We start from the raw sequence: 11062 nt of genomic DNA, 5'->3' as shown, positions 1-11062 counted from the left end.
GGTAATGATGTTGTTGAAGGGGAAATTGAGTGTGAAGGGGCTGCTAATGATGATATCAATGATTGTGAAGGGGTTGCTAATGATGTTGCTAATGATGTTGTTGAAGATGATGTTGATGGTAATGCTGCCAATGATTTTATGGAAGGTTTGGTTGATGTGCACGTTGAATGTGATATAGAAGAGGAAGTTGGAGATGAAGTTGGTAATGTTCAAGTTGATGTGCAATCTGATGGACCATCATGGGCTGAGATGTCTGATACTGATGTTGATGATAGCATAAATAGTGATAAGCATAGAGGTTTGTCTGATGATGATTGGGAGTCTGAGGAGTTAGACAGTGGAATGGAAAGTGATTGTGAAGATGATGAAAAGGAGGGTTATGGGAAGTTTGTAACCTTTTCTATGCCTAAGACAATGGTAGACTATAAATGGGCTGTGGGAACTTATTTTGCTGAGAAGCAAGACTTTATGGATGCAATAAAAACGTATGCAGTACAAAATGGCAGAAATATTAAGTATCTTAAAAATGATAAGAAGAGAATTAGAGTCAAATATATGGGTGGTAAAGGAGAATGCCCCTGGATGACATATTGTGGATATATGGAAGCAGTTAAAACTTGGCAACTTAGGACTATTGTTGACAACCATAGCTGTAGTAGGGAGCACAAAGTAAGATTACTTAATGCAAAATGGTTGAGTAAGAGGTTGGAAAAATAGTTAGAGAAAATCCCAGTGTGAAAGGAGTTCAAATTCGTGAAAAGATAAATAGGAAGTGGAATGTTGGTGTATCGAGATGCATGGCTTATAAGGAAAAGGCCATTGCTTCAGAGCAAGTTGACGGGTCTTTCAAAGACCAATTTAAAAGGATTTATGATTATGCAAATGAGTTGCTAGCTCGTAATCCAAGATCCACAATGAAGGTAAAGGTTGAAGATGGTGGCAGTGGACCAATATTTAAAAGATTTTATTGTTGTCTAAAGGCCTGCAAGGATAATTTTGTGTCCTGCAGGCCAATTATTGGACTAGATGGTGCGTTTTTGAAAGGAAGATATGGTGGTGAATTATTAACTGTTGTTGGTAGAGATGCAAATGATCAAATGTTACCTCTAGCTTATGCCGTGGTGGAGGTAGAGAACAAGGATACTTGGAAATGGTTTCTTGAACTTCTTGTTGAAGATCTTGGTGGGGAGGAAGTGAGTTCATCATTTACATTGATGTCGGATCAACAAAAGGTAATGCAGATGACCATTTCTACATTAAGTTCATCCACATTGTTGACGTCAAATTTCTAACAACAATCTATGTCATTATTATGATGAAACATGGACTACTGTAAGCTATACAAGAAGTGGTGCCTCAAGTTGATCAACGTTTCTGTGTTAGGCACCTATACGCTAATTTCAGAAAGAAATTCCCTGGAAAACAGTTGAAGCGTTTGATGTGGAAGGCAGCATCAGCAACCCAACCACAAGCATGGGAATTAGAAATGAGAAATATAAAACAACTAAATGATGAGGCCTTTAAATATTTGCTGAAAATTCCTCCCAGGTTTGTATCCATACTTGTTTTGTTTAATTTTTTTACATGGATAATGTGTCTTAAATGTTCATGATGATGGTAACATGTAGACACTGGTTATGTTCAAGATTTAGCACCATACCTCAATGTGATACGTTGGTCAACAACATGTCTGAGGCTTTCAATAGTGTTTTGCTACATACAAGGATGAAGCCAATCATAAGCATGTTGGAGGATATTCGCATATACTTGATGAAGAGATGGGCAACTAACAAGAGTAAAATACAATCATTGTCTCGGGACATTTGTCCTAAAATCAAAACTAGGCTAAACAAGGAGTCTCAGTTAACTAAACACTAGATTCCATGGTAACCTTTACTCATTTTATTGCATGATTTCCAATGTCATCTAATTGTTGTATTCATTATTAATTTCGTTTTTGATAATTTACAGCTGGTCAGCAGAGAAGCTTTTTGAAGTGCGCCATGTCTCCCAAGCTGGTGACAGGTTTGTTGTCAATTTAGATGAACATTCATGTACATGCAGGAAGTGGGCTATCAGTGGCGTACCATGTTGTCACTCTTTGACTGCTATGAAATTCCTAAATCTACAACGAGAGGAATTCATACCATGCTGCTTTAGGAAGACAACACATGAAGAAACTTACACTCCAATTGTGTATCCAATTAATGGTCAGAACATGTGGGAGATTACCCCATATGTTGATGTGTTGCCTCCACCAAAAAGAATAATGCCTGGGAGACCAAAGAAGAAGCGAAGGTTGGAGCAATGGGAGTTGGTGAAGGACGATAACAGAATGACAAAGGGTGGTATAAAGAAAAGATGTGCAATATGCAAGCAACTGGGCCACAACAAAACATCTTGCACCCAGTCAACTGAACCAATGATGTCGTCAACAAATGAAGATGAAGTTGCCTTATAAGTCATGTCTAGTGTTTTTTACATATGTAGAGTCTTATTAAGTGGAAACTGTATTTTGTTAGTGGAAACTCTTATGAAGTGCTTAACTTCCTTTTGGACAACTGTATTTTGTATGCCAACTTTTAATGATTAATGAATTTAGAGTGTTGACTACATTCTCCTTTTACACTCTGTGTAAAATTCTATTATGGTTTGATCATGAGCACACTGTTTCTGTCCAGATTTCTTGATTTCAATGCTTGAGACAAGTTAATTGATCAATCTATATGTGTTTCAAGTGATAGAAATCTATTTTCAACACTGCATTTCAAAAAGTTGCCAAAATCTGATGCAACTATTATGTGTTTTTCTGCATTTCAAGCAACTGAAACAGTGATTTGGTGAGTTTACATGTTTTTGTGCCTCTTCGTTGCTTGAACAAGTTTATTTGGACATTTTAAACTTGTTCCAAGTGTCTATTTGGCCATACACCAATCTAGCCACTAAATCACAGTTTCACCGTAATTGAACCTATGATTTGAAGCTGCTGCATATTTCAGTGAAGCTACACTGTTTGTACAAGTTTATTTGGTGATTTGAAAGTTACTTTAACTGTGCATTTGGTCATTTTTACCATATCTTACCAATTCATGTTTCTACACCATCATAGTTGCTTGAAAGTGGAACTAGACCACTGATTTTCATCTACCAGCCCTTTGCCTGTTGTTTAAGTGTTTAAACATCTTTCATTTGATGAAATAAGTTTGATTGAAGCCTCAATTGCACCTTACATACAGTATCATTGAATTTCACTACTGTTGTACTCATATTTTCAGAATTTTAGTGTAGATTTCACCCTTTGCTTGTTGTTTGCACATTGTCCAACCATAAAAAAAAAAAAAATCAATTCTGGATTGCCAAAACCTGGTTTCAAGTTTCCATATGCTATAATATGAGTAAAGAAGTCTGAAACATCAATAAAAATCAAAAGAAAACCGAGCAATCCAGTTTTGACCATCCAAACCGAAAATACCATAAATTTTGCACTTCATTGAGGACTTTTATCAAACAGTTTTATCTTTTCATCAAACACTTTTACTGCATCTGTTTTCATTCAGTTTTTGAGTCTTTTCTTGCTTTTATAATATGTTCTACACCTTATCATAAGTTCTTTAAGAGTGGTAGCCTTTCTTCCAACCCCAAGGTACTTAGAAATCACTTTTATTGGCTTCCATATACTCTTGTCACGTTAATTTTGCAATTAACACTATGCTGCAGCGAGAATTCTTCAGACTCACACTGTTCATTTGGTCAAAATATAGCTTATACACAGATTTTCCTTTGAAACCATCACTTTTTGTGCAAAAATGAAAGTGGAATGATGATTTTGAGTTGTTATTAGACTTTAAATAATTTCAGAGTTTAAACACACTCAAAATCATCAATTAAAGTTGCTTGAACTATTAGTTGTAAGTTTGAAATACTTCTACACGAATTATCCCATTCTTCAAAACAACTCTCATCTTCATTAAAATGGAATCAAGGTACAACAGAGGTACAACAGATTATCCCAGTCTTGTCATCATTGAAACTAAAACTATGTTCATTACACATAAAACACCAACCAAAATTATCAACAACTTCATCCACTTTTCAACACTAAACACACACTTCTCTAACTTAAGTAAAATTTTCCTATTACTATCCAACTCTTCACAGTTCAACATACTTTGTTTCATTCCTTCACTCTTCAAGCACGCCTCCATTTCCTGTTCCGCAACATCACTGCACCATTTAAAGAAGTTGCAACCCCCATCTTCAGCACCAATCTGTAAAAACACAAATGTAAATTTACTCTCATAAACCACGATTCTTAATAGTTTTAGCTGAAATGAATATACCTTATACTTCGAGCATCCCCAAAATTTCTTCCCACGATTCTTGATAGTTTTAGCAGTTCTCAACACACATCTCTCTCTACAGTGGCAAATGGGTGAACAAAGATTTGAATTCTCCTTCCACCACACATTGCAGCTCGATGAACAATAAGAATGGTCCTTCGACATCGTCTTTGAACAACTTCGCGTTCAGCACCAACCTGCACAAAAACAATTTAGGGTGATTAAATCATCTTCGTCAAGCACCAAGCTGCACAACCTCGACAAGCTCCACCAACACCAACCTCGCTCTCGTCAAACACACCTATTCTCCTCTTCCAACTTAGGGTTTTAAATCCCTTCCGAGTTCCAGATTTCCCCCAATTTCCCCAATTTCCACTTTCATCTGAAATGTTCTACAATCAAAACGCACGTTTTGATTTTGACAGAATTTACTTAATAAAACGTTGCGTTTTTTGTGAAATTTAATTAAAAAATGTATTAAAGCCAACTCACCTCATAACACACTGCCACCTCTGCCAACCTGGATGCCACACACACCCAATTTTAACACTGTCCATCAAAGTTAACGGCAAACCCTTAATTGATTCAATTTTGCAAAAACAGGAACTAAATTGAGACGTTTTAAAATAATGAGATTTAATTGAGAAAACCCAACATAAAAAGGGACAATTTAAATTATTAAACCTAATAATAATAACAACAACAACAATAACAACAACAACAACAACAACAACAACAACAATAATAATAATAATAATAATAATAATAATAATAGTAATAATGATGATGATGATGGAACATAATATTAACCATTATCATTTTATATTACTTTTATCATTAAAGGTATTTTGGTATCTTTAATTTCTATCAATTAAATAAATTTTTTTATCTATCACATCAATTCAATCTTACATTAATTCTCATCAACTTCACTTTCAAATTCAGTTTCATTTATTTCCAAATTCACTCAAATAAACAACACAAAAATTTTACTCTAAAATCCATCTACTCACTCCCTTCCAAATCATCTCCTCCAAACGAAGAGAGTTAAAAATTTCCAAAAATGATTTTTACTGTGCTACCTTTAAATAAAGAGACTTAATGTTAGCTAACTTAAAAAAAAAAAAATACGTGTCATTCAGTATGGAGAAAGATATTGAAGCTAAATTCAATAAATATGAGAAGGTGAGTAGTAATTTGTAAGGTTAACTAATATTTAATATTCAGTGATGTTGCGTTTAATTCTCATTATATTATATGAATCTTTATTTCTTATATTTAATTAAAAGATAAAAGTTAAAAAAAAAAATTAAAAGACCCTTCAACATTCTATCAGATTATCCCTAAGTTCGTCATTGAATGCCACTTCTCATAATACCAGGATCCAAGATCATGCATCCATACACTATTAATTGACTGAGATCAAATAATAGGTTGTTGCAACATTCACTAAAAGTTCTTTATCAAATTGTTGAATAAACAAAAGGTTTAATACATCTTTTGGTCCCACCTTTTGGGGCTTTTGTTCAAAATGGTTCCACCTTTGGAAAAAATTCACTTTGGTCCCATATTTCATTAAATTTTGTTCAAAATGGTCCCTATGGCAAACGGCGTTAAATTTCTAACAGTGCAGATGCTGGCGTGGCAAAGTATTATCCATCTGTGTCCAATTTATATTACGTGGCTGTTTGACAAAATTTAAGGGTAATTAAAAAACCCCTAATTAAATACAAATTACAAAATTAGGATAATTGAAAAACCCCAACCCCTAATTGTTTCGTCAATCGCGATTGGAGAAGAAGGCTCTGTTATTCAGTTGTCGCCATTGGAGATCAAGTCAGCGGTCATTGCGTGAAGGTGGTAGTTCAACATTGAACGGGGGTGAGGTAAGGGTTCACTTTCTAAGGCTATTCTGTTGTTTATGTTTGTTTTTGAGGGGTCAACTATTGTTCTACTGATGTACTTTTTGATGTTATGTATGTGTTTTTGATGTTATTCTGATTTTGCAGGAAACTCAAGGTGGGTTCATGCAATGCAGTGGTCAGGCCAAAAGCTGCACTTGAGATGCTAAAAAGATGGATGGGAGGGAAACTGGCCACACAGAGATAATTAATCCATATACTCTTGTCAAAACCAAAACCAAACACACATCAATAGTGATCAAAATCATTTTGTAAATGACATCGAGGAATAAAAATTATTTGGATGGTCAAATTTATATTTTTTTCGAAAAAATTCTTGAACTCTGTACTCGTACTAATGATTTCTGCAATGTGCACCATTCTCATACTTGGTATAAAACTTATTTAGTGAATGATGCAAGAACCACTCTTCTGCAACATTGTAAGATGGCTTTAGAAGTGGTGACAATCTAAAAACAACAAAATGAACTGGACCATTTCTGTAAATAAGGTATTGGAAGGTTAGTGATTTTGATTGCAGTTCAAATGGAATAGTGTGAAATTCTGTGGATATTAGCAGAGGCTCTTTCGAAAGCTAAACAAGGAAATTGTTTAGAAACTACTTTTATACAGTTCACTTGAATGCTTTTTGTTGCTCTCAGTAGGAGTTTCCATTACCAATTGGTGAGTTTCCTCTCTGTCTCGAATATTTCGAAACTAAAATACGATAATGATTAAAAAGACCAAGTTTCGAAATTTAGGAAAACTCTAAATTGACGACTTAAAAGCAACATTTGGTCCTAAATATTTTTTATAGAAACATAGAAACAGGGACAACAAAACCTCATGAAATAGAGATCTTCACGTTTAATGGCAACTGAGGTAGTTGTTTTTCTTCTTTTCTTTCTTACAGACCCCTATGAGGCTCTTTTATCTGTTTCCATTGGCCAATCATGAATTTATTCATTCAATCTTTGACTTTTTTATTANATGGTGAATTTGATAAGCAACGCGAGTCAAAGATCAGGTGTATGTACTGGAAAACAATTCTTTTATATCTTTCTGTTCCAAAACCCGATGCCTTTTCTTTTATTTCCCTNATTTGAAACTCGTGATTTCCTTTGTGGATTAAAAAAAATGCANGCAAAAGCAAAATTATATTGAGTTGGAACCAACGACTTCAAATTGCAGTGGATGCTGCAGANGGTAAGTATGGAATGAATCCTTTTGCCCTCCCCTCTTTCTTTAAAGTGAGAGTTTTANGCAACAAAAATGTAAGTTGAAACTTTAACTGTAGGATTGGAGTATTTGCACCATGGCTGCAATGCGCCAATTGTTCACAGAGATGTTAAGACTCAAAACATCTTGGTGAATGAAAATTTGAGGGGTAAACTAGCTGATTTTGGGTTGTCAAAGATCTACCCTAATGAAAGTGACACCCATATGGTCACAGTGGTAGCTGGCACCCTTGGATATCTTGATCCAGAGTAAGTTATTATTTTGACTCAAANCCTGGTGGCAAAANTCAAGAGTCTTAAGACAACAACATTTCATTTAAATTGAGTTGTAAATTTCTATTCATCAGGCACCATAGATCAAACAGGTTGAAGGCAAAANGTGATGTTTTCAGTTTTGGAGTAGTACTGCTTGAGATAATCACAGGTCAACCTGCTATAACCAAATCTGAANAGAAAATTCACATAATTCAATGGGTTGATTCTGAGCTACTTGAAAAGGAGATCAAAGATATTGTAGATTCAAGATTGCAGGGAGAATTTGACATTGATTTTGTAAAGGGTGAATTATTACATGTGTAGTATAATTTGAGGAAAGAAAAAGAAAAAAAAGGAACTAATTTGAGAAAAGTTGAGCGTAGAGTGGGCGGGTCTTGCACATGGCTTGAAGAGGAATTAACCTTGACAAAGTGATCCAATTATTCTCTCTCATATGAACTTTTTCATCATTCACTCGTTTCCAATCGAAACATTGAATCAATAAACCCAAAGTATAGCTAACGCTTTGCATGGCCATGGCTTCTCCTGGGCAAGCCCTTCTTCCCATCCCAAAAGCAACCAACTTTTTCTCTTCTCCTTCAACATCAAACCTCTCTGGTTTAAAGCATGTAGCTTCATCCCACATCTCAGNATCTCTATGCATCGCCCACCCATAGATAAACAGNAGATGAACCCNANAGCCTTCTCTCCGATCGCNACAATTGAAAACCAATTAGGGTTGGGGTTTTTTAATTACCCTAATTTTCTAATTTGTTTTTAATTAGGGGTTTTGTAATTACCNTTAAATGTTGTCAAAAAGCCACGTCATATAAATTGAGCACAGGTGGATAGACGTTTGCCACGCTAGCAACTTCACCGTTAAAAATTTAACGCCGTCTGCCATAGGGACCATTTTGAACAATATTTAATGAAATATGGGACCAAAGTGACTTTTTTCCAAAGATGGGACCATTTTGAACAAAAACCCCAAAAGATAGGACTAAAAGATGTATTAAACCTAAACAAAACAATAATATCTGCATAAAAATATCTTTATCATTATATTTTCATTTTTCTTTACTTGCCACTTTTTTTTTTGTTTATTTCTCTTTTTCTCTTTTCTTTTATATTTTATATTTGTTTTTAATTTCTTTTCATCTCAACTTTTTTTTTTTAATTTCTTTTTTTATCAACTCCTTTTTCTTGAATTTTTTTCTCTTAAAACTCATTCTCTTCAATTTTTTTTCTCTTTCTCCATTTCTTTTCATCATAAGTTGAGCATGTTGTTTTTTTTTCAATATTCATCAAACATTTTCTCTTTATCTTTATACTTTTGCTCTTTTCTTTTCCTTGAAATCCTCTTTCAATTTTCTCTACATTTGTGAAATAAACTCATCAATAAATAATGTGATAGACAATATGTTGAAGTACATTTTTAGCACCAGTATTTGCCATAAGTCTGAAAATACAAATAAAAATTAAAAGGAAGAAAAAATAATATATATCACTAATGATTAAGAATACAAGTTTTGATACCAATTGATAATAAATCGAGATGAGCAGTTCATATATTCAGTTTAAGAGCCAAAATGTTATCAGTTTTAAGATTAAACACAGTTTTCTAATATTATATATATATATATATATATATATATATATATATATATATATATATATATATATATATATATATATATATATATATATTGTATTATAAGTGTATCCATGAGTTAGATAAAACCATTTACATTTCAAATTAATTTTCAATAATTAATATTTAGTACCCACTGATGTATTTAATTTTTATTGTATTAATCATTATTTCGTATATTTAATTAAAAAAGAAAAATTACAAAAAGAAAACTTAAAATTTTAAAAATGAAATTAAGTGGCTAATCAATAAATAAATTAGTTATTTAAGTTGAGAAAAATGTGGTAATGATGTTAATAAGTATAACCTTATATATAGATTTTGGTGAAGTGTAAAGTGTATAATGATGTATTTGTAGCTAATTATTAATATAGTTGATAGTTTGAATGGATTTTAATTTGTTTAGAATGTTAAAAACATGATTGATTTCCTTATTATTTTAAGAATGTTGTTTTGGTCTCTTATATAATTCAAGTGATGGCTTACCACTTAAATAGTATGTAATGATTACTTTCATCATTCAACATAACTCAAAAGATAGTATGAAAAGTCAAATAACATGGAAGAACCAAGACAACCATCTCCTCTATAAAACACTCTAGCAAGAACAATGATGGTGATGCTTGGGTTCTAAAATATTGCAACTACGTTATATGCTCTGAAATTGTTGCAAGAGGAAGACATAATAAAGTATATTCTATGGAATTGTCTCACTCAAGTTGTCATATTACTTAAATGAACAAATTTTTCTCAAATATGGAAAATAAGGTCAACAAAACGATGTTTAGTTGTGTGAATGATTATGTATATTAGATGAACATCATTAAATATTTTGAATTATATATATATATATATATATATATATATATATATATATATATATATATATATCACAAAATACGAACTTTACAATATTTTAGTTGTAATATGTGATGTACAATTTGTTGAAATTGTGATGAGATTGATATGTATTATATATATTCAATTAAAATAATGAATGTTTGTGATAAAAACATACGGTACATAATTGAATGGTTGATAAAATTAATTTTACTCTTTTTAAAATATTGTTTAAGATAATTTTATATAAAATTAAATTGTAAATTAGATCAAAACTGATAAATATATAAATTTAATATTTGTGCAGTCACGATTATTCATTTTAATTTAACTTTTATATTTATTATTTATTGTTTAGTTTCAAATTGTGATACTTTATATGAATAATTTTCATCATAATTTGATTTAATTTAAAATATCGTTTACCAATATATATGATTTTTCATGTACATTTACACTAAAATACATACATAAGTTCAACTAAATAACATTGACCTTAATTTTTTTTAATTAGGGAATAAAGCTCTATTTTAACCCATCCTACGATGGTGTAAGATTTAAACAATTATTTTCCTTTATTTAAAAAAATAATAGCATTGTTTACGTAGAAATAAAAGACCAACTCTTTTGCATACGTAACAATTGCACCAAATTCTATTAATATATTCCGTTAGTTTGAACAACACAAAACCTGAGAAATGTTATTTCCACACAGTTCAAGATTACCTAGTTAAACTCATTCTCCTTCTGTAGATACTATTTCTCTGTTCGAAAACTTACAATCAAGCTATTCAGGTCAATTAACCAAAACAACCAAACGAAAAAAATAAGATCAAA

At 32.2% G+C, this 11062-nt stretch overlaps 2 protein-coding genes across 2 annotated transcripts in view; both read left to right on the top strand.

Moving 5' to 3' along the window:
• The window catches only part of LOC111242260, a 1363-nt gene extending 646 nt beyond the window's left edge, over positions 1 to 717 (top strand). Inside the window, exon 2 of the mRNA XM_022784755.1 lies at positions 1 to 717. This exon is cut by the window's left edge and continues 1 nt beyond it. Coding sequence (XP_022640476.1) covers positions 1 to 717 — 717 coding nt within the window.
• An 80-nt stretch (positions 718 to 797) lies between these two features.
• Positions 798 to 2461, top strand: LOC106770102. The gene is made up of 3 exons (XM_014655929.1): positions 798 to 1232; positions 1427 to 1548; positions 1972 to 2461. Exons 1-3 carry the CDS (start codon positions 798 to 800, stop codon positions 2459 to 2461), a joined length of 1047 nt encoding a protein of 348 aa, XP_014511415.1.
• The last annotated feature ends 8601 nt before the right edge of the window (positions 2462 to 11062 follow it).

Source organism: Vigna radiata, chromosome 8 (assembly GCF_000741045.1).
Source record: "Vigna radiata var. radiata cultivar VC1973A chromosome 8, Vradiata_ver6, whole genome shotgun sequence".
NCBI lineage: Eukaryota > Viridiplantae > Streptophyta > Magnoliopsida > Fabales > Fabaceae > Vigna > Vigna radiata.
This window is presented reverse-complemented; position numbering and strand designations above follow the sequence as displayed.